Source organism: Setaria italica, chromosome VIII (assembly GCF_000263155.2).
Source record: "Setaria italica strain Yugu1 chromosome VIII, Setaria_italica_v2.0, whole genome shotgun sequence".
Taxonomy (NCBI): Eukaryota; Viridiplantae; Streptophyta; class Magnoliopsida; order Poales; family Poaceae; genus Setaria; species Setaria italica.
The window spans coordinates 4,131,488-4,154,708 of NC_028457.1; the positions used below are offsets into that span (position 1 = coordinate 4,131,488).

The 23,221-nt window shown below is 44.2% G+C and overlaps 4 protein-coding genes across 4 annotated transcripts; 2 read left to right on the forward strand and 2 right to left on the reverse strand.

The window, feature by feature from the left end:
- The first annotated feature begins 1,501 nt into the window (after window positions 1–1,501).
- Window positions 1,502–6,407, forward strand: LOC101775093 (putative disease resistance protein RGA1). The gene is made up of 4 exons (XM_012848641.2): window positions 1,502–1,792; window positions 2,229–3,294; window positions 3,957–5,880; window positions 5,966–6,407. The coding sequence occupies exons 2-4, from the start codon at window positions 2,251–2,253 to the stop codon at window positions 6,064–6,066; spliced, it is 3,069 nt and encodes a 1,022-aa protein (XP_012704095.1). The 5' UTR covers window positions 1,502–1,792; window positions 2,229–2,250; the 3' UTR covers window positions 6,067–6,407.
- Window positions 6,408–10,163: 3,756 nt separating this feature from the next.
- LOC101760647 (aldehyde oxidase GLOX) lies at window positions 10,164–11,995 on the reverse strand. The gene has a single exon (XM_004978740.2). The coding sequence runs from the start codon at window positions 11,925–11,927 to the stop codon at window positions 10,233–10,235; it is 1,695 nt and encodes a 564-aa protein (XP_004978797.1). The 5' UTR covers window positions 11,928–11,995; the 3' UTR covers window positions 10,164–10,232.
- Window positions 11,996–14,447: 2,452 nt separating this feature from the next.
- Window positions 14,448–19,774, forward strand: LOC101761049 (long chain acyl-CoA synthetase 9, chloroplastic). The gene is made up of 12 exons (XM_004978741.2): window positions 14,448–14,608; window positions 15,234–15,769; window positions 16,092–16,172; window positions 16,435–16,707; window positions 16,903–17,034; window positions 17,116–17,289; window positions 17,383–17,612; window positions 17,789–17,906; window positions 18,180–18,311; window positions 18,388–18,522; window positions 18,594–18,800; window positions 19,305–19,774. The coding sequence occupies exons 2-12, from the start codon at window positions 15,323–15,325 to the stop codon at window positions 19,467–19,469; spliced, it is 2,094 nt and encodes a 697-aa protein (XP_004978798.1). The 5' UTR covers window positions 14,448–14,608; window positions 15,234–15,322; the 3' UTR covers window positions 19,470–19,774.
- Window positions 19,775–20,027: 253 nt separating this feature from the next.
- LOC101761445 (V-type proton ATPase 16 kDa proteolipid subunit) lies at window positions 20,028–22,236 on the reverse strand. Its single transcript, XM_004978742.1, has 3 exons — window positions 22,020–22,236; window positions 21,410–21,695; window positions 20,028–20,469 (listed from the first exon to the last, which is right to left on the reverse strand). The coding sequence occupies exons 1-3, from the start codon at window positions 22,096–22,098 to the stop codon at window positions 20,337–20,339; spliced, it is 498 nt and encodes a 165-aa protein (XP_004978799.1). The 5' UTR covers window positions 22,099–22,236; the 3' UTR covers window positions 20,028–20,336.
- Between the last annotated feature and the right edge of the window lie 985 nt (window positions 22,237–23,221).

Genomic DNA, 23,221 nt, shown 5'->3' on the forward strand with positions numbered 1-23,221 from the left:
CTCATCAGAGGTTACTTTGGTCAACGACTTCCAAGGTGGATGATGTCGACAGCGATTGCGCCCCTTGGAAGCTTGAGGATTCTAACGATGGAAGACTTGCCCTGTTGCATAGAGCTACCAGGCGGCTTGTGCTCCTGATTGGAGCTATCACAGATCAAAAGCGCCCCAGCCATCAAGCGTGTTGGCGCAGAGTTCTTACTACCACACCATCATGAAAACCCAAGCTCTGTGCAGAGCTTAGGTAGTGATTTGGAAATTCAACTGTCTACATGCTCTGGCCTCGAGAAGATCAGTAATCTGCCAAAATTGCAGAACCTCGGAATCTCCAGGTGCCCAAGGTTGAAGGCACTGGAGGGTTTGCCTGCACTTGAGAGGCTCGAACTGGAGGACTACGACATGGAAACACTCCCCGGATACTTGCAGGACGTAAACCCAAGTCATTTGCAAATAGTCTGCAACGTCTCGCTGCTGACGTCCATAGCCAAAGGGAAATCTAGCTAGCCCTGAGTGGGCCAAGTTCGGCCACGTCAAGCAGTTCAAGGGATATGCAGATGATAACCACAACTTAACAGCATTCAAAGGAAGTGGTACGTGAAGTACACAATAGATCCTTTCAGCTTCAAGACAAACATCAGCATCTCTGCCGATGCCTTATTAGGTAAATTGAAACAACTGCTGCTTATGTTGCATAACTTAATTTCTTGCTCTTCTCCGATATCTTGTCACTTGGCTGCGTGCCGTTTCAGAGGATTAAATGGAGGATGTGATATTGGACGAAGTTCCAAGGGACGAAATGGAAGAATAATGTGTGTATGTGGACGAACTGAGGGAGTAATCAAGTATGCTGCTCTGACACTGTTATTACTACATACAGTGTAAGTCACTAGTTATTCTATCCATCCAGGGGCATCCTCTCTAGCAGATCCGGTTGTATATATCATGCATATGGACACAGAAGGAACCATGGAGAGTTGCCATTGCCTTGACTGAAGAATCCGCAATGGTTATCATAAGGAGCTCAGATGTTCGGCATTGCAAAATAAAAGAAGATTAGAATGTAGAGATCTGATGGGAATGTGTTCTTTCTTTTCTGCGAATTGCATCTGTGTTACTGTTAATGCAGTTTGTCACTGAGAAAAGGGAGGTGTTATAAGATGTGTGATTTGAGACAGAACAAATGTTATTATAAATCTTCTTTCACCTTGCTGATTATGGTGAACTGATGTAGCATGTCTTTTCTCTCTAACATTACTTAATTCAACAGACAATCAAATTTAGGCAGTATACAATTACAAGAGCCACCATGGTGATGCCTAAAAAACTCTGGGTTAAGTGAAGACACGGTACATTGCATCAGAGGCTGACACAGCACGCATTCCTTGTCAAGTATAATTGTTTTTTGGATGCAGCGTGTAAAAGACAAAAGCACAATGTATAGTAGCGCTTGCTGCATTTGTCTTTTACATGGTGATTGAAAGCATGGGGACGCCACACAGCAAGTGAACCAAACACGCTTGGTTAATTCTTAATTCTGATTCCGCGTGTTAATTCTTACTTAATTCCGCAGCAAACACGGCGTTACTGTCTTTTCAATTGGCACTTACCGTAGTATGGCCAGAACTCTGCAAGGGCTCCGACTTGCAGGATCGTTGACTTGCAGAAGCGCGTTAAACAGCCAGGCTTTGCAAACTTGCGAGAGGATAGGAAGAGCCCCGGACTCCTCTCGTCTTCCATCGGTCCTTCCCAGAGCCGCGAGCTCAAGACCCAAGTAGAGGCTGCTGCAATTGATCAGGTGCATATCAGTCTTGATCTTTTCCTCCCTCTCCTTTTCTTTGTTTGGGGTAACATATATGCCCCCCTCTTCCATGGGGATTGAGATTGGGTGAAAATTGCTAATTTTGATTACATCTACCAAATTGAAAGAAGTCGCTTGCAGCATCGCAGTAATCGCATTGTTCTTTCCTTGGTAAATATAATTCGATATTTAGCATATAATCAGTTCGTCTGTAGAGAGCATATATGCATGGCATGCATGACAGTCATCTTTGGAGTTGGATTCTCCTTTTGTATGTACAAGACTGAAACTATGCGAGAAAATTAATGAATTTTTTCGACAACAATAATCAATCAATAGTGTCGAGATGACTGCCTGCGTGGTGCAGGTGATCTTAATTAGGTGTAAGAAAAATGGCATTTCGGAGATGATACTTACTTTACTTTTGTTACAGAAAAAAACCAAAGCTGACATTCATGGCGGTGGTCCTGGATGTCTTGGCGTCCTATGTCCAAAACATGTTGATAGAGATGGCCAAAGAAGAGGTGCACAAGCTGCTAGGGGTCTCTGGAGAGATTGATAAGATGTGCACCAAGCTCGGAGACCTCAAGAACTCCCTCGCAGATGCTGATAGGCGGAACATCACTGACAGTAGTGTGCAGGCATGGGTTAGAGAGCTTAAGGGTGCCATGTATGAGGCCACCGACATCCTTGACCTATGTCAACTCAAGTCCATGGAGAGACAACCAGGTATGGATACGGGATGCTTCAACCCCTTGCTCTTTTGCATGCGGAATCCTCTCCATGCCCATGACATCAGCAGCCGAATCAAGAACCTTAACAAGAGGCTAGATGGCATCAAGAACCGTGGCGCTGCCTTTGACTTCATCAACCTCGTATCATATGAGGACCGCAACCGAATGGTGGCATCCTTTCATCCTTCTAAACGGGAGACATCGGGGGAGCTCGACGGTTCAGGTGTGGTTGGTGAAAAGATCGAGGAAGACACAAAGAGTCTAGTGCGAATGATGACACAAGGGACGGAAACTAGCTATGGAGATAAAAATATTTTGATTTTTGCTATTGTGGGAGTTGGTGGGATTGGTAAAACCACACTTGCCCAAAAGATCTTTAACAACAAAATCGTACAAGAAGAGTTCTCAAAGAAAATTTGGTTAAGTGTTAACCAAGAACTTAGTGCGATTGAGCTATTGCAGAGAGCCATAACTGAAGCCGGGGGCGATCACCAAGCAGCTAGTAATACAAAGGGTGCACTTGAGCGAACCCTTAAGGAAGCCTTGAATGGGCATAAGACTTTATTAGTGATGGACGATGTTTGGAACCATGAAGCATGGGAAGGTGTGCTCAAAACTCCCTTGATCAACACCCTTGCTCGTGGTAGCCGTGTTCTTGTCACCACAAGGGACATCAGAGTTGCCCGAGGGATGATGGCGGAGGAACCATACCACCATGTCAAAAAGTTAGAACCTGAAGTTGCCTGGTCCTTGCTCAAGAACCAGGTCCGTATCATTCTTATATGTTTGAGCTATTATATCGCCACCATCAGTTTTTCTTTCTTTGATAGAAATGGGAACGCAGAAGACATCCAAAACAACCTGAGGTTGGAATAAAATTAAACCTTTTCATTACCACATTGAAGATAAATAAATCTAAAGTTGCAATAGGTGTACGGATACTTAACTAATTTGCTAGGCAAAAAAAAAGGCAACTGGTGAATGACTAAATGGTTAAACATTTTCATGCTTTCATAATGAGACAATGGTAAGAGCAAGAAAGAAGAGATTAATCAAGACATAGGCAATGACTGAAACCTGATGCTAAAATCTGTTTTTAGTTTGTTCCTTTTATAACTAAATACAGAATGATGTGAGACTGTGGTCAATGCTTTAGGACAGTGATCCCTAATAAAGATAAATGACATGCCAGGAATATTTTAACATTTGTCTTGGAACGAACTTCCATACTTCATTCAACTATTTGCATGTGTATGTACAAAATATATGATGATCGAAATCCTGCACTGCAGGAGACTAAGAAATTAAGGTCGGTCTGTTTTTATTTAGGGACAGAGGAAACCAGAATCTGCCTTTCTTGATGTAGTACTTATTAGTAAATGAGATACATTGGTACTCACAATAGTATTGGCTTCAACTGCTTGCAGGTAGTTGGGAATGAAAACAATGAACCACAGATTGATATGCTAAAGGATATTGGAATGGGAATTATAGAAAAATGTGATGGTTTGCCACTTGCTGTCAAAGTAATGGGAGGCCTCCTACGCCAGAGAAGGGCAAGACGAGGCGATTGGGAAAATGTTCTAAATGATTCTATATGGTCAGTATCTCAAATGCCTGAAGAGCTAAACTATGCAATATACCTCAGCTACCAAGATTTGCATCCAAGTTTGAAGTCTTGCTTCCTACACTACTCCCTCCTCCCCAAGAGCACATGGTTCTATCTTGATGAAATTGTTGGCATGTGGATTAGTGAAGGATTTGTTCATGGAAACTGGCATGACTTAGAAGAATTAGGGAGACAATACTATGAAGAGCTAATACTGAGGAATCTTATAGAACTGGATAAAAAGTACATTGATCAACAAGTCTGTAACATGCATGACGTTGTTCGCTCATTTGCCCAATATGTGGCTAGAAATGAAGCACTAGTGGCTCACAGAATTGAAAGTGGTATTTTTGATAAACTTAATTCACAAAAGTTTATTTGGTTATCAGTAGAAACCACAGGATCAGAATCAAATGAATTAGAATGGAGTTCTCTACAAGCACAGATATCAGTGAGAACAATGATATCAGTTGGGCATATAAAATTCAAGCCCAGTGATTTATTGCTATCTTTTTCACGTCTAAGGATCCTGCATATACAATCTGCAGAATTTGACACATTGGCTGAATCTTTCTTTAGATTTAAACACTTGAGGTACTTGTCCATAAAACATACCAACATATCTAGACTACCAGAAAGCATTGGCAAGATGAAATTATTGCAGCACATTAGCCTTTTCGGTTGTAAATGCCTGGTGAAACTTCCTGGTAGCATCGCAAAACTACAACAGTTGAGGCTTCTTAACCTTAGTGGCACAAGTATAACCCATATACCTAGAGGTTTGGGTGTTCTAACTAATCTGAGGAAATTATATGGGTTTCCAGCCCAGATTGATGGTGACTGGTGCAGTTTGGAAGAATTGGGGCCTCTCTCCCAGCTTATTGATCTTCATATAAGGGGTCTGGAGAATGTACCTTCTTCCTCATTTGCTTCAAAGGCCAAGCTTAGTGAAAAAGTGCGCCTAAGCTATCTACGCTTAAGTTGCACTAGTGGACATGGCCATGATGATGGGTTGGTAAAAGATAAAGAAAGAATCTTTGAGGAACAGCAGAGAGTAATCGAGGAGGTGTTTGATGAGCTATGCCCTCCATCTTGCCTAGTGAACCTTGCAATTTTAAGGTACTTTGGTCGGAGGCTCCCAGCATGGATGACGTCAACAGCAGTTGTGCCCTTTGGGAATTTGAGGATTCTAACAATGATAGACTTGCCTTGTTGCATGGAGCTCCCAGATGGCCTGTGTAAGCTCCCATGCTTGGAATTCCTACAGATTGACCGAGCCCCATCAGTCAAACACGTTGGGCCAAAATTCCTAAAGCCATACCATCCAGAGAACTTAGGTTCTGTTGTTGAGTTTGAGGTGTTGGAAAGCCCTGAGCTGGAGAGAATCTGTAACCTCCCAAAATTGCAGAGGCTTTGCATCTCCATGTGCCCAAAGATTAAGGAATTGGACGGTCTGTCTGCATTAGAGATGCTTAAGCTAGAGGATTATGACATGAATACTCTCCCCGGATACTTGCAGGACATAAATCTAAGGCATTTGCAGATATATTGTGACATATCACTGCTCACATCCATAGCCAATGGGAAATCTAGCCCTGAGTGGGATAAATTCCAACACATCCAGCAAGTCAATGCATATGCAGATGATGGCAAAGACATCGTTCCAAGAAAATGGTATGTGTCGTACACAAAAGATCCTTTCAGCTTTGAGACAAACTATATCAGTCCTACCTTCGTTTCAGGTGAGTTAGCACAAAAAACTGCATTCCCTGCACCCTGAGGTATTTTGTGCTGTTCCATTTCACGTCACTGTATGTGCTGTTTCAGGGCATGGAGAGGAGGAGCAGGGAAGTGCGTTGCGAAGAGCAAGGAAGCCCCTGCCGCCCACCCGCTGCCTTCGTCGCTTCCCCAGTGGACCAGAAAAGTGAAACTTGGACCCACGCGGATAGAGTTATCTAGCTAATTTTAGCTCTAACTGAGTCAAACACAGGTCCAGCTAATTCCCAGCTAATAACTATCCAGATAGCTGCCTCCACCCAACTAATCCTAGGAAACCATCAACTCTAGGCCTTAGCTGATTACCAAGAATCGAGTTACCTTTTATGCCTACTGATGGTACATAAGAAGACCCACCTCAATATTTGATTTGTTACTTTGTTAGCTCTATCTGATTGTACAATAACAAGAGCCACCTCAATGTTAGTTTAAACAAGTCTTCATCATATTTGTTTGTTTGTATTTTTTTTATAACTAATATATCAATCCTGCAGTTCATGGGCTTGCAATTTTGAACATATAGCATGAGCAGTAGATGTAGTGAATTTTTTACTTTCTGTGGGAAAGTTCTTTTTTTCCCCAAATTAAAGTATAGTTTCTATCATTTTTAATAGCGTAAATATATCCTCTCTAATATAGACAATATTTATGCAATTGCTTTGCAGTAGATAGGTTGTAGAAATAACCGCACGGGCTTAAAAATAAGGGGTCGGTTGGAGTTCATAGAGAAAGAGGAACATGATAAGAGGCTTCATATTTGGAGTTTTGGACGAGTAGGAGCTAAAAAGTAAGTGTTTCGTTGGAGATGCTCTAAGGCCACAAGCTCTAGGGCTTAGTGGTATAAATAACCTTCTTTGGATTAGTCACAAATTATAAAAAGTTGGCATGTAGCTTTGAATTGTTTGAAAGTTAGATTGTAAAAGCCGGGTTTATTTGATCAGGAGGTGCTGGATTGCTACTTTTGGAAGTGTTACACCCTGAAATTTTTGAATTTCAGGATATGATTAGAAATAATAAATAAATAATGATTTTCTCATAATTTTAAAAAAATTCAACATTTTTTCTTTACAGGAAATTTAGTATAGAAAAATAATTGTTTATTTTCAGAATTAAATAATATTGTTCTGTGTATGTGCATTCATGCTGATGCATTCTTGGGGTTCATGAGTGCAAAAGTTTCAAAAATGCATTCATATGATGATTAGATCCTTCCGAGAATTTTTCAGTATTTCCTGAAATTTATTCTCATTTTCTAAGAGATAAATCCAATTTTTCGAAGGCTTTAGAATCTTTTCACAAGCTCCATGTATTTTATTTGGACTCCTCGGGACCCAATCTATCTCCAGGACTTTTTCTAGAATTTTTGGGATTTTTGGAGTATTTTTTGTGAATTAAATGAATTATCTAGATTTTTCTTTCACGGGAAATATATTCCTACCCATCCGAGCTAAGCCCGTGGGCCGCCCTACCCCCTCCGGCCACCTCCTGGCCCATCCAGCCCGCTGGGGCCCATCGGGTGGCGCCCGACCATCGGTCAACCATGGCGGCCACGAGCACCCGACGCCCCTCCGTGCTCGCTGCGCCGCCATCGCCTCCTTGCCTCGCCCCCTCGTCGCCAGCCGCGCAGCATCCTGGCCGAGCCGTCGCCGCAGCCATCCCGCACCGCCGCCCCCCCGAGGCCCCCCCCCCCCCCCCCCCCCCCCCCCCCCCGCGGCCCGATCGCCGCCGGCAGCCTAGGTAGCCGAGCGGATAAGGCCAGCCGGAGGATGAAGATGAGATGGCGGTTTTGCATCTAGGCCCCTAGCGAACCCTGCAATGTTTGTTCTTTTCTTTGTGTCTTGGCAAACCTGCAGATAACCCCCAGATCTATTAGATGCCTACAACCTAGTCCAAACCGAGCACTTTTGCAGATCTAAGCTTTATTCTTTTTGCAAGCATTGTTTCATGTGTCTTGCAGATCTTTTCCGTTAGTCCTCCCGATCTACGGTTAATCACGATTAGGTTCTCCTTACCTTGTTTAATCCACGGGTTACATGTTTTAATCCGTTCAAGTTGCGTTAGGTTCATGATAACATAAATTACACGATAGTGGTAATGTTTTCTATCATGCATGTCTTTAAAAATAAATTTAATATTAATTTGATTAATGCCTATTTGAATGCCTTTTCTTAATAAGAATTTAAGTAGGTTTACATCGATTTTTCATAATCAATATTAACTTGACTAATACTATTTAATTGAGTTTTCTAAATAAAATCAAAATAGAGTGTATCTCACCTTTTCATAATCACACTTAATTTGATTAATGTTCAAATTAACTTTGATTAGGTTTTAGACCGGCTTTTATAAATATAAATCTTAACATGACTAATACCAATGATATGTTTTCAATAACAATATGATCCACTGGAATCATAAAGCATATGTTTAGATGTTTCATATAGTTTAGCCTTTCTAAAGCCAAATGTTAAATGGTATAAATTTATACTTCAATATTTGTAATTAAAATGTTGTTAGGTTATAACTCGCTTTTTCTTAATTATTGATAAAATGACTAATGTCAATATGAAATGTGTTTTCTAAATAAAGTTTGTTTAGCCAACACGACATATGTGTTTATTCGAGTAGTTGTTCTCACCTTTCTAAAGTTAAGTGTGTAATTGGTATAATTTATATATGAACATTTATGAATAAAACTTCATTAGGATTTACCGCGGTCATTGCAAATAAAGTATAATTTGCATTAATTCCAACTTAGGGTATTTGCTAAAAGTATCATTTACATGTGTTTTCTAAATAAAAATAAATGCAGCATATAGCTTTTATCTTTTCCTTTACAAAAAGTTTCTCCGATGTGTGTCTCCAACGGTACCATTGTTCTTAGTGTTTTATGCGCCTTCGCGATCTTAGAATCAAGCCCTATCCTTTAGTACGTTCTTTTAGAGTTGTTCTTTTGTTTTGGTGCATTATTCTTAGTTGTACTTTTTTGTTTGCTTGTATGTTTGTGCCAGTGTTTGCTTCTAGTAGAAGGATCACCGCTCGAAAGATTTGAAGATTAAGAGTTTCAAGAGAGCAAGAGCTGAAGAGCAGTAAGAGTATCTTTTCATTGGAGAAAGGTAAGTATCACTAACCACCTTTCTATCTATCCTTATTTATAATACCATGGTAATGTATTAATTGGAACGTGGAGAACCACCCAGGAAAACAGTGCAACCACAAGAACCACATGGCTCTGGTCTTGACTAATATCTTTACCGAAAGGACAAGAGGGGAGGCGTTGATGGGGTATAACCTGGTCCTCTTGGGAAGTCCACTAGGGAGGTTTATGCTCATCTTCGACCTGAAACCTTAGCAGGTTACCACTTAGTAGCGAATCTTTGTAAATATCTCGTAGCGCCCCTATGTAGTCACACCTCGGCAGTGTGATGAATGTCTAATCAGCACAGCATGGTTGGGTCCAAAGTTCTTTTGAACTTTTACGCGACTTGTGGTGAAAGTGTACAACCTTTGTAGAGTGTAAAACTAATATATCAGCCGTGCTCACGGTCAAGAGCGGTCTAGACCCTCACATGATTAAGTAAACTTGAAGATGGACCTAAATCATTATTCTGGTTATTTCTTGTGGTCTTGCTGAGTACCAACCATAAGTGCACTCACCCTTACTTACTGCTGCTCAGAAGAGGAAGGTGTGTGAAGTTTTCTGAAAATGATGCGGAGTTCTAGTCGTTCAATCAGACTCGTAAATCTTTATTTATATTCCTTTACGTGATAATGTTGTTGTTACTCACTGATGATATCACTATATGTATAAACTAGATCCTGGCATACATATAGGTAGCACTTGATTTTGTTTTAAAACCGGGTACGACAGGATGCTAGTAGTCTATAATAAATTCAGTGGGTGATGTAGGGTGAGTGAATGGCAATATGGCAATGGTGGATAATTTTAAGTAAATCTCCATGGGCAGATTGGTCTTTTTTTTGGCGCAATCTAGACTAGATGTTTTTAAAATTATTAGATCCAAACCCCAAATGTTTGAATTAGTTAGAGCTTTCAAAGCCACAATCCACCACCTTTAGTTGATCCAAATGGGGCCTAAATCTTAACTCCTGGTCACCACTCTGGCCGTTGCCCGCCGACACCTTCTCACATTGCGTCGGCTTAAGGAATTCGACATTGCAATAGAAATTCAGTTTTTATGCAATAGAACTGAAGTCAGATGATCAGAAAAAGATTTTTCATTGCCAATCTTTATGTGTAGTTGAATCTGTCCTACTCAACACGCACGCAAAATGTTGGGACTTTCAGTCTGATCGATCATGTGGCTGGTCCGAGCGGTCGCATGCGCACCCAGGCGGCGCTGCTGGGCACGCCGGCGTGCACGACGAACCACAGGTAGTACCCCGGCGGCGCCACCCCGGGTGTGGGCGGCGCGGCGACCTCGGCCTCGTACACCCCAACGTCCAGCTGCGCCACCCTCCCCACGGCGAGCTCCACCACCCGCTGGTTCATCCCGAACGAGTGCGTCGCGAACGCCGGCGCCACCGCGGCCACCCTCACCTCCCCCGCCGCCGCCTCCGCGCCGCCGGCAACGTGCCCGGGCACCTCGAACCGCACGGCCGACGCCTCGCCGTACCCGACCTCCGCCGGCGCCGCCATCACCCTCGGCCGCGCGCCGTCGAGCCGCGCGTCCATGTACGGCGGCAGGAACGCCTCCAGGCTGAGCTCGGTCGGGTACGTCACGTTCGTGAACACGTACCCAACGTGCGGGTTGCTGCCGCCGACGAGCACCCGGCCATACGTGTCCAGCGCCGCCGACGAGTGGTACATCCTTGGCGTCGCCGACGGCGCCAGCGCCTCGAACCGCGCGCCCAGCTGCGCGTCCGGCCTGTACAGCACCGGCCGCGTCACGGGCTCCCTCCCGAGCTCCCACCCGGCGGTCCCCGCCGCCGCGCCGTTCACGATCAGCACGTCGCCGGTGGGGAGCAGCACCATGTCCCCCATCACCCTCGCCATCGGCATCTCCTCGACCGCCCACGCCGGGTCCATGTCCGTCGGCGCGATGCGGGCGCAGGTCCGGTCGGCGGGCACGAACGTGCCGTTGCGGAGCGCGAGCCGGTACGCGCCGCGCGGCGCGCCGCCGCAGACGAGGACCTCGGCGTGCGCCGGCGCGTCGGGGCGGAGCGGGAGGAGGACGGAGGACCCCGACGACGGGTAGTTCCTGGGAACGCCGCCGGGGACGGCGGGGAGGCGGCGGAGCGGCGCGCGGTTGTAGGGGTCGAAGACGACGGCGCGGTCGTTGGCGAAAACGAACACCGTGCCGTCGGGGAGGAGGTGGAGGAACGGGTACAGGTTGTCCTCGGTGTCGAGCTCCGTGGTCTCGTCGAGGAACGGGAAGAACGTGAGCGCCGCCGCCGGGGCCGCGGCGTCGTGCGGGAAGAACTCGAAGTTGAACTGCCTCCGGCCGCCGAGGACGAGCACGCGGCCGTCGGGGAGGATCATGTCGGTGGCGTACCACCGGCGCGCGGCGAGGGCGGACGGGAGCTCGACCCAACCCGTCGCCGGGGAGAAGAGCCGCGCCACGCGGTCGCCGTTGGAGAAGCCGCCAGTCTGGAGGAGGGTGCCGTTGGGGAGGAGCGCCCCCGACGAGCACCACGGGTTGGTGGCGAGCGGGTACGGGTGGAGCACGTTGGAGCGGAGGTCGAGGAGCACCGAGTGCGCCGTGCAGTCGGCGGGACCGTCGGCGGCGGCGGCGCACGGCGCCAGCGCGGGTAGGGAGATGTTGGAGGGGCCCGTGTCGGTGCGGTCGAACATGAGGACGAAGTCGCCCGGGAGGAGCTGCATGTGCATCGCCGACACGCCGATGCTCGCGTGCAGGAGCTGCCACTCGCCGGGGAACGAGGCTGCTGCTGGCGTGGGCTCCTGCGGCGGCAACGGGACGTCGTCGGCGCCGGCATTGGCGATGATCAGGGAGAGGAGGATGTGGGGAAGGAAGGGTCTTGGCTTTGGCATTGCTGCTTAGCGTTCATGCATGAAATCTTTAAGGTTTTCCATGCATCCTTGTGACCTGATAAGCTAGCTTGGTTTGTGCTCTGATGTGTTTGGGTGGAGGTTTGGTACAGGGAAGGTTGGGGGAAGAATACAACATTTGATGCTTGGAACTCCAAATCAGGTGCAGCTGGTAAGTACAATTCTCCTTAACTAATCCCTCAATGTGCATGCAGATTTTGACAACAAGTTTCTGTAGGTTGTTTAGAACAATGAACGACTAACGGAAATGATAGTCTTTATTACTAATCTGCAAAAAAAAAAGAATAGTATTGGTTTGGAGTTAGCAAAGGCTCATGGCAAGCATGACGAGTACTTCCGGTTGCTGTCACGCCCTTACGATGAACAGGAGTTTAGAGCCTCAAGAGTAGATGTACAAGTGGGTAGCATTTGGACAGTTGGAAAACTGATAATATAGATCAATACAACATCGAGATATTACCTCTGTTGATTCGAAACATACTTCTTCTGATTAAAAATATATGTCGCTTTAGGATTTCAATCGGCCAAACTTTTAATTTTTAAAATGTTAACCATAATAAATATATATAAAAATGATAAAATTTGACAGGATAAGATAGATGTTACTAGATTTGTCATGGCCATACGTGCCTGTGGGCTGCCGTCAAACCGACAGGAATTGGAGCCTCGATTCATGTCGGTTTTCGCTCTGCGACAGGAATTATCCACGATTCCTGAGAACCGACAGGGATCCTGCCGTTTCTGGTAGTGTGGAAAGTACTTTCAAACAAAAAATTATATGTGTTGTTTGAATTGTCATGTTGATGTCCTAAATGACATGTATTTAAATCAGAGGAAGATAGTCGTTAAGACATGAAGATGATCAATTTCCACCAAGTGTATTTACTTGACTAGGAGTGGCCAAGGTGCAACTTGTTATTTTAAGGTCATTGGAGGGACCTTAGTATAATCACAATGGGTGATTTTTTTTCCTTACAAAACATGGTACATGTACAAACTCATCCTTACAAATGCACGCGCACACACGTCCTCACCCTGTAGTGTGAAAAAAAAACGGACGTACTAGCGCCCGGACGTTCGATAAATTTTTTTTATCGGATACTCCGTCGCAACATTGAACAATAACTAACAAAACATCAAAAATCAACACTTGCAACACGAGGATTGCAACACCTTTATGTGCATGAAACATCTCGAACCTCTTCGTGCAGCATTCAAAACAGACACATTGCAACAATAAAAAAAAGCATCTCTTACAGCATTGCAACAACGAAAGAATAAGAGACCGAAACAAAAAAAACAACTATATGCAACATCATGAACAAGTTGGTGCAACACCCGATTGCTGGCAAGTTGGATTGTTGCAAAACAGATGAAACATCAAAAGCTAATGTTGCAACATCCCAAAATAACTACTGCAACACCAGGAGGTACTTATTGCAACATGGAGCCGTCAGTAGGCGCAAGCTTCTGCTGCTCCGATTCACTATGCCGTCGAGCATCACGCAGAGGAGACGGAGCCCGCTCAGATCCACGACGACCAGCCTGCCCGTTGTCGCCGAAGGAGAGGAGACGATGCCGGATCTGGGGAGGTGCCGCCAACCGGGGTAGGGGAGGGTCAGGGGCTTGCTTGGATCTTGCCGGGGTCGGGGAGAGGGCCACTGGATCTGCGGGCGTTGGGCGCTCCCGGGGGTGAGGACGCCGGAGTGGGGGAGGGGCGCCGCCAGGGTGGGCGAGGAGGACGCCGGGGTGGGGGACAAGACCGTCAGAGTGGGGGAGCGCGTCGCCGTCGGGGTGGACGAGGAGGACGCCGGGGGTGGGGGAGCGGGTGGGGGACGAGGCCGTCGGGGTGGGGGAGCGCGCCACCGCTGGGGTGGACGAGGAGGAAACCGCAGCGGAAGGTTGAAGAAGAATGGGATGGGAAGAAAAAGAACTGTGGGAATGGATAGATAGGAATATAGCATTACCGAAAAAAATATCATGAAATGTTGAAACCAAGGTTAAGAAAGGCCTGGTTTGATTTACGCTGCTTATTTTTAGCACCCGTCACATCGATGTTTAGATACTAATTAGAAGTATTAAACGTAGACTATTTACAAAACCCACTACATAATCGGAGGCTAAACGGCGAGACGAATCTATTAAACCTAATTAGTCCATAATTTGACAATGTGTTGCTACAGTAAATATTTACTAATGATGGATTAATTAGGCTTAATAGATTCATCTCGCCGTTTAGCCTCCACTTATGTAATGGATTTTATAAATAGTCTACGTTTAATACTCCTAATTAGTATCTAAACATTACAAACGGAACCAAACAGCCCCAAAGAGTGGAAGAGGTTTCCATCGCAGGCAAAGGAGGAAAAGCGAAGCCTAGCAAAAAAAGTGGCCCAGATGGAGATGGCTCGTCCAAGGTGGGGGATCCCAAAATCCCGAGCAGAGGCCCAGCCAAAACTGACTCCAAAAGCGAGACACAAGACAAGACAAGAAGAAGGCCGTAGCGGGACAGCGACAGAAAAGAAAAGAAAAGGCCGCCAGCCCTCGGCGGCGCCGGCGTCTTTGGAACCTCCGCCCGCCGCACCCTCGCCTTATTTCCCTCTCCTGCCTCTCTCTGCCTCTCCGCCTGCTCCTGCCTGCCACCCTGCATTGCGCGCGCGCAGGTACGCTCCCTCCGACCCTGTTCATTTCCCCTGAATTTTGGGATCCATAGCTCGGGTTCGTTGGGTTGTATAGGACGGCATTGTACTTGTACTTTAAGTTCGCTGGAATTTCAGCTGTAGCGTCACACAAATGGTGTTTGGTGTAGCACTCGAATAACCCAGATCACAAAGCGCATGTATTTAACTACCTGCTCAGCCAAGATTTGATAGATTGGGGTCAACGGTGATTGAGCAAGTCTAGCGGAGTTCAGTACTTCACTCTGAAAGAAAATATCCCCCTTGCGAGTAGTACTTTGTTACCTACCCCTCCACTGGAGAAACTGAACTTTTGCTAGATCGGAGTTGCTGCTCTTAAGAACCGAAGTCTGTTGTTGGAATTCTATACTGTTTCAGGATTTGGTGACCTGCGTGTGTATTCAGCTAATCGGCATGCACAGTCAGTCTCCTAGAGTAGGTGTAGGCGAGAAAAATTGATAGTGTAAGTGTGTAACTGCAACCGTTGTTTAGCTTTCTGCCTTTTCCTTTCCTAATTAGTACAGTTAGGGGCGAGTACTTCCTTTCCTAATTAGTACAGTCAGGGGCCAGCACTTCTTGAGAACTTCACCTCCTGAAACTATCATTGCAGGTTTCAGACTCCCGAGACCTCTGCCTATCAGTTTCGAGTATTGACACTCGATAAGCTGGAAGCAACATAAGGCTATTCTTTTGAGAAATATGAATCCCTATTTCTTTGGTTTCATTCTCCCTTTTGTTGCGTCTCTGCTGCTCACCAAGAGGAAATCTGAGAAGAAGAGGGGAGTGCCGGTCGATGTGGGTGGAGAGCCTGGGTGCGCCGTCCGCAACCACAGATTTGAACGGCCCGTCGAATCGCACTGGGAAGGGGTTTCCACGCTTGCTGAGCTATTTGAGCAATCATGCGAGCAGTTCGCCTACATGCCCCTATATGGCACCAGGAAGCTCATTGCAAGGGAGTTGGAGGTGGCTCCTGACGGGAGGTCCTTTGAGAAGCTTCATTTGGGGAACTATGAGTGGAAAAGCTATGCTGATGCATTCAAGACTGTGTGCAACTTTGCTTCTGGCCTACTGAGAGTTGGGCATCTGAAGGATGAGCGTGTTGCTATTTTTGCTGATACTCGGGCTGAGTGGCAGATTGCGTTGCAGGTATCTTCTCTATCCCATCTACCAATGTTCTGTCGTTTTCCTCCTATAGAATGTGGAATGATCTCATTGGAAGGGAGTGATGTTGGCCTTCTTGAAGAATGAACAGTGATAATGATACATATATGAACATTTAACAAGTTATTTTAACCAGTTTCCGTCAGTGATATCACCACACGTAGAAATCTACTGTGCTGTTTGGCATATGGTTTTTATGTTAAATGAATTGTGCCACCACATTTTACTTATGTTATTTACATTGAGTTAATATTTAGGTCTACGAATCATGTGGTACATCATTAATCTTTTTTTCCCTCCTTGCAAGGCGTGCTTCAGACAAAACATTGCAGTTGTCACAATCTATTCCTCTTTGGGGGAGGGAGCGCTATGTCACTCACTAAATGAGGTTGGGTTACTTCATCCCATGTTTTCCATGTATAATAACTTTATAACTCCTTGTTTATAGCATGCTGAAACTCTTATAGAGTTATACATATTTCAACACAATTGATTATCATTTTTGTTAGCCACAGCATTCCCTCTTTTCATAGTCATCAAATACTGGCAGTCATTTCAAACATTATTCCTTAAGTATTTACGATGCCATATCTATTACATGCGGGACTGCTGTACTTTCAGCTAATCTTATTCCTGGTTTGACTCTTTAGACTGAGGTAACTACTGTTGTCTGCGGACGGAAGGAACTGAAAAAGCTGGTTGATATAAGTGGGCAACTTGACACTGTGAAACATGTCATCTACATTAATGAAGAAGGTGTATCAACTGAAGTATCCTTGGCTGAAAAATGCACTAGCTGGACCATTAAGTCATTTGAGGAGGTAGAGAGCTTAGGACTGGAAAGGCCTGTTGAAGCAAACTTGCCTCTTCCATCAGATACTGCAGTGATTATGTATACAAGTGGCAGCACAGGAATGCCTAAGGTATGTTCAAATCCTAGTATTTCAACATTTTTTTATTTTGATTCTGCAAAGGATATGAAATAAATTTCTCTCTTGCTAGTGCTCATTTTAGATCACTTCAGGATGTGTAAACTTATCAATGCTTGTTTTTTCTGTGATAATCTACTCCACAACTTCTTATTGAGGTTACATTCTTGTTTGTATAATTTTTCACAGGGAGTCATGATGAGCCACCGCAATGTCTTGGCTGTAGTTTCAGCTGTTATGACCATTGTGCCTTATCTTGGCAAGAAGGATGTGTATCTGGCATACCTTCCACTAGCACATATCCTTGAATTGGCAGCTGAGGTAAGCATTAACATGACATGTTGGTCTATTCCACACTGTTGTTTTTTATGCTAATTCACTCTGTGCAAATTGGATGTTTAGGCAATCATAACTGGTGTTGGGGCTTCAATAGGATATGGATCACCTTTGACCCTGACTGATACATCCAATAAAATAAAAAAGGGGACTCGAGGTGATGCTTCTGCACTGAAGCCAACACTAATGACTGCTGTACCTGCTATACTTGATCGTGTTCGTGACGGTGTACGAAAAAATGTAAATGCTCCTTACAGTTAGTTCATACATTGCTTTTTCGTCCACTTTCATGTTATCTCAACTGTTCTTCTTTTTATACTGACATGAATTCAGGTAGATGCAAAGGGTGGGTTAGCAAAGAAATTATTTAATATCGCCTACAGCCGTCGTCTAGCTGCTGTTAATGGAAGCTGGTTGGGTGCATGGGGACTAGAGAAGCTCTTGTGGGATATGCTTGTCTTTCAGAAAGTTCGTGCAATCTTGGGAGGAAGGATTCGCTTTATCCTTGCAGGGGGGGCACCTTTGTCAGGGGACACTCAGAGATTTATCAATATATGTCTTGGGTGAGATCCAAGTGTTTCTTTTATTTTTGTCATTCTCAATTTGTGTTGTTAATTCCAACTGCATCTGTTGTCCACTTTTGGTTTCCAAACTTCAATTAAAAATTTTGAAGTCAATAGCTTGTTCATGAATTATATGATTGTTTCATCAATATTTACAGCATAAGATGCTATTGCAGGGCTCCAATATCGCAAGGATATGGTCTGACTGAAACTTGTGCTGGTGGGACATTTTCAGAGTATGATGAAACGTCCGTTGGCCGTGTTGGTCCTCCTCTGCCTTGTTCATACATTAAGGTGCATCAAATTGTTTTTTTTCTCTCCCAGTCATATGTTAATTTGGCTACTAAAGATCGTGATAGGCTCATGTGCCTGAATGTTTGAAGAGCAAAGCTAAAAACAGAAGCTATTAAAAAATAACCTATGTGCTAACAATTAATTGTTTTGCTTGCCTACTTGTTTTATGTCTTTCTCATTTCATTTTGAGTTTCATACTAGTCATTTTATTCTCCCTTTCCTTCAGATACCGTTTTTCCTTAACATAACGGCAATCATTTTCTCACATGATAGTTGATAGACTGGGCTGAAGGTGGATACTTAACAACTGATTCACCAATGCCTCGGGGTGAAATAGTTATTGGAGGTCCAAATGTAACTAAAGGCTACTTCAAAAATGAAGCAAAAACAAATGAAGTCTACAAGGTATGTTTCCAATAATACCCAGAAAAGAGTGTATTGTGGTTAAAACTTTTTGTTTAACACTATGCATCTTATGAAGGATGATGAAAGAGGCATGCGGTGGTTCTACTCTGGTGACATTGGGCGCTTGCACCCAGATGGCTGTATTGAAATCATCGACCGTAAGAAGGACATTGTCAAGCTTCAACACGGTGAATATGTATCTCTAGGAAAGGTTGGCAAGCTTCCCTTTTTCTGATCAAACAAGTCAGTGTCAGCTCTTGTTAACTAATGATACAATCACAGGTGGAGGCAGCTTTGAGTGTGTGCCCATATGTTGACCAGATCATGATCCATGCTGACCCCTTCCACAGCTACTGTGTCGCCCTTGTTGTAGCTGCACACAGCGAGCTGAAAGGCTGGGCCTCAAAACAAGGAATCACGTATCGTGATTTTGCAGATTTGTGCCAGAAGCAACAGATTGTCAAAGAAGTCCTCCAATCTTTGGCAAAGGTTTGAGTTCTCCTCACATCTCAGTTAATTTATTTGTTTGACTTCTCAATACTGCACGACTGATTTGATTAAAACTCGTTCATGGCCCCCCTCAACACAACTATTTGATCAATTTAACGCTTCAGTAATGATTGCATTTGATAGAAGATATAACAATACGTAATCACTTTGTTATCCCAATTTTTCTTTGAGAAATACAAAGGCAATATACTATACTCCCTCTGTTCCAAATTATAAATCATTCCAACTTTTTTGGAAAGGCAAAGCATCTCAAGTTTGACCAATTTTATACAATAAAGTACTAATATTTATGATACCAAATAAGTATCATTAGTTTCTTCATTAAATATATTTTCATAATATATCTATTCGGTGCCATAAATTTTTGTGATGCTCTATAATTTTGGTCAAACATAAAATGGTTTGACTCCAAGAAAGTTGGAATGACTCATAATTTGGAACGGAGGGAGTAGCTCATAGCTGTACTGGTGTACACTTCTTCAGGCTGCTAAACAAGCGCGACTGGAGAAGTTTGAGATCCCAGCCAAAATCAAGCTCATACCGGAGCCATGGACGCCAGAGTCAGGCCTCGTTACGGCTGCCCTCAAGCTCAAGAGGGAGATAATTAAGAAGGCATACGAGAAGGACCTTGCCCAGTTGTACAGCTAGTGGCGCTCCCACTAGCTTTTCTCAAGAATTTCGTGTTTGTTCCAGTTGTAGTATGTTTTGAACAGCTGTTTTTGCGAAGAGAATAGCTGAGGTTGTAAGAAGTGAGATCGACGCAGGTGATTCAGTCGCCAATAATGTGCAGTGTATTCCCAGAAAGCCACTAACTTGCGGAATTAAGGATTCCTTTCACACCTAAGAGCAACCGTGTTCTTAGCAGGCTATCTGCACATTTTGGTCGAATCTTTGTTGAATATTCACTGCCATGGTTCCCATAAATTTTACAATGTGGAATAAGAAAATTTTAACATTGATAGAAATGGGCAATTCTTGAGATTTCTTCTTAGTATCAGCATGTTCAATAATGCAGTAAATTTATGTTCAAGACTGCAGTAGACTTGAACAAGTTGAGAAATGGGTATGAATCTCTAACAGCACGAGGAATAATAATAACACCCAAAGAGATTATTGTACTTTAGACAAGCCATCAACTATCCAGCTCGCAGGCATCACAAACAAACCGTCACACCAGACATGCTTGACATTGCAAACACAGGGATGTAGTAAAGGGACGAAGAAATATATATCATTTATCACGTTATTATTTGGCTACAATTCCGTGTTCTTTATTCACCAAGGATAAAATTAAATCCACTCAGCCCAGGAGCATCCATCCAGCCTTAACCCAAAAAATAACCTCTGCTTGACACCACCAAAACAAACATGACTGGAAGTGCCACCTTCCTTCAGCTACAAATGTTTCATTGATACATGGTAACATGAATAACTAGACAAGAACCTCGAGTTCAAGTTTCTCTCAAAATAGCATAATAAGCACAGCAGTAATTATAGAATGGTAGCAGCAAGCGCCTAATCCGCACGGGATTGGCCGGCACGGGATGAAAGGATGATGCCCACAATGAGACCGTAGAGAGCGAGCGCCTCTGCGAAAATGAGAATGAGGATCATGCCCACAAATAGCTTCGGCTGTTGTGCGTTTGCCCTGAAAACAGTGACATAGAAGAGAAGTTACACTTCAATTTCCAAATAAGCACATAAAACCTTCATTGCAAGGAGAAACATCAGCTAACATCCAGTTGAAAACTACATTAGCTACCAAATGAACTGTATCAACCAAATAGGAATAATTGAATGAACTGGTTAAGACATTCTAAGTGAACTAATTTACCTAGAACCTAAACACATAATAATTGTATAATAACTTGTCTCGAAATTATCCCAAAAAAATAAGTTATCAGTCTCATCCAGATTCACAAAAAAAGGAACTTGCACTGGTAGCAGGAATACTAGGTGTATAAACATGCACTGAAGCTTCATGTAAGTGTAGAACTCAGGTTGATCATACTTCAGTGAAGTACCATAATATGATAGTGGACTCGAAACTTTTGAACATATGTAACAATGATCCATGTACAACAGTTAAGATACAGAGGAACCAGTAGCATATCTTCTTAACACTATTTTTTCAGTTAAAGAAACTGTTTTGAAAAGTAAGGTATCAAAACAAAACAGGAGCATGATGTAGAGTATATATGCATGGCATCATTACAATGACAGGAAATAATCAAAATCAGAAGAATATTCGTTAATTGTAAAAGTGGTATCAGCTGGGACATTTCATTTTTCAAATGTATGATGAACAAGAAGAAAACTTATGTGCGAATCCATCAATCAAAAGGACAAAAGACATTAGGCTAACAAAGAACAACTTCAATGCTAATAACTGCCTTTACATTATGGGGTCACATTATTGATACAGTTAACATTACAGCATCCGTTAGACACAATAATTACATTATGGACAGGATCTACGTGATACTCAATCGGCATTAATAGCAGACAGTAGCTAAATATATCAGGTTAAGAGAAATTGATCTATGATGGTTGCTACATACATAAAGGAAGTAGTGAGATCTTTTTACCTGACTCCAGCGTCACCAACGATGCCAATGGCCATGCCAGCGGCAAGCCCAGCGAGCCCACAAGCGAGCCCGGACGAGAGGTGCGCGTAGCCATCGAAGAGGTAGTATGGCTTGGCCTTGGGGTTGATCCCAGTACTGATGATGACGGCGATGATGAGGCCGTAGATACCGAGCACACCAGCCATGACCACGGGCACGATGGACTTCATCACGAGCTCCGGCCGCATCACACCCATGGACGCCACGCCGACGCCGCTCTTCGCCGTCCCGTAGGCCGCGCCCATGCCTGCGCCGGATCAAGCAAGCAGAACAACAGCGGCGTTAGCGACAACACGACCCGACCGAGAAAGCCCGTCTCTTTCTCGAATCCCGCAGCCGATCGGGCCGAATCTAGCGGAGCGACAGACGGATCCAGCGCCGGCGCGCCCGGGATCGAGCTGATCGGAGGCCGGAGCTCCGCCAGATCGAGCCCAACCATGGCGCCCCATCGATAGATCGGGCAATGAATGGCGAAAAATCTAAACTTTCCTAGGGAAAAATTGCAGCTTTGGGTACGGAATCGCTTGATCGCACGAACGGAAGAGGAGAAGGGTGAGGATGGGGGACGCACATGAGAAGACGAGGGCGGCGGCGGCGCCGAGGAAGCCGAAGAAGGGGGCCGTCTCATCGCCGCTGAACCCCGACGACATCTTGCTCTCTCCTCCCTGCGGTGGTGGGTTGGTTGCTCGGTCTCGGGGTGGCCGCGTCGCTGGGGGTGGGTTGAGAAGGGAGGGCAGATGCGATCTCTCTCGAGCGGAGGCTGGTTTCTTTTTGTTGCGACGCTTTCCCCACCCCCGATCTGATCTGAAAATCTCCAGACGCGAGAGCGACGAGGGCCCACCGTGTGGGTTTCCCATTTTGCCCCTGGGGCTTGGACACTTGGACGGTCGGACGCGACCATTCTGGCCGGGTAGAGCCGTCGATCGAGGCTGTCTCGTTCAACCCCTTTGCCATTATCTGATTGATAGCGTGAATTTATTTTAAAAAAAACGCCTAATAATGGGGCATGCGATGAGTGAGCACTTGTTTTTTTTCCAAAGCCAAAACTTTGTGTTCATGTGCTAATAAGGTGCATGAATGCATCGATATGAATGCATCGATATAAGGTAGTCGTGACTACTATACGTATTGTCACACCATCCCTAATATTACTAGCACTATATGTGGAGAATAATGACCAAGCGAGAAAAAAATGGAAATTATGTAGCTAGCGGAAGAGAAGAGAAGCGGAAAAAAGATAGAATAGTGATGTTTGGAGTTGTTCTAAGTCAACCACTTCAAACTTCGGTTCCATGTTAATCTTTATATATTGACTTTGCAAAATATACAAGTAGATATTTGTTTTCGAAGTATGATTCCATTAAAGTTAATTTTCAATAAGCTTTATGGAATATTTTTTTAAAAAAAATCACTATCAATAGTTGTGTTCCGCATATCTCGTCATTGTCCAAAATGTCACAAATTTAAAGTGTAATGGCATGTTTAATACTTATAAAGGAATATGATGAAAAGACTTGTCCATCAGGTCCATTAAAGTGTAATGGCATGTTTAATACTTAATGTGATGCACGGAAAAAATGTTAGTTACAAGACAAAGTTTTCTATAAGTTGTAGAACTACATATATTTTGATGATGACGTCAAAGTTTAAGACCACATCTATTTTTAACTGGACATTTATTAATGGGACTATTAATAATTTAAAACCACCAAAGAAATTTCCATGGTACCTCTCACCGCAAGCATTCACTTATTGTTCCTAAGAGCAACTTGA

Excerpts from the sequence above, each read along its gene's own strand:
- LOC101775093 (XM_012848641.2), top strand. The coding sequence starts at position 2,251 with ATGGCGGTGGTCCTGGATGTCTTGGCGTCCTATGTCCAAAACATGTTG. Across the intron at positions 3,295-3,956 it reads GGTCCTTGCTCAAGAACCAG|GTAGTTGGGAATGAAAACAA; the intron begins GTCCGTATCATT and ends AACTGCTTGCAG. Across the intron at positions 5,881-5,965 it reads CAGTCCTACCTTCGTTTCAG|GGCATGGAGAGGAGGAGCAG; the intron begins GTGAGTTAGCAC and ends GTGCTGTTTCAG.
- LOC101760647 (XM_004978740.2), bottom strand. The coding sequence starts at position 11,927 with ATGCCAAAGCCAAGACCCTTCCTTCCCCACATCCTCCTCTCCCTGATC.
- LOC101761049 (XM_004978741.2), top strand. The coding sequence starts at position 15,323 with ATGAATCCCTATTTCTTTGGTTTCATTCTCCCTTTTGTTGCGTCTCTG. Across the intron at positions 18,523-18,593 it reads AATATGTATCTCTAGGAAAG|GTGGAGGCAGCTTTGAGTGT; the intron begins GTTGGCAAGCTT and ends ATACAATCACAG. Across the intron at positions 18,801-19,304 it reads TCCTCCAATCTTTGGCAAAG|GCTGCTAAACAAGCGCGACT; the intron begins GTTTGAGTTCTC and ends ACACTTCTTCAG.
- LOC101761445 (XM_004978742.1), bottom strand. The coding sequence starts at position 22,098 with ATGTCGTCGGGGTTCAGCGGCGATGAGACGGCCCCCTTCTTCGGCTTC. Across the intron at positions 21,696-22,019 it reads CGCCGCCCTCGTCTTCTCAT|GCATGGGCGCGGCCTACGGG; the intron begins GTGCGTCCCCCA and ends GATCCGGCGCAG. Across the intron at positions 20,470-21,409 it reads GTTGGTGACGCTGGAGTCAG|GGCAAACGCACAACAGCCGA; the intron begins GTAAAAAGATCT and ends CACTGTTTTCAG.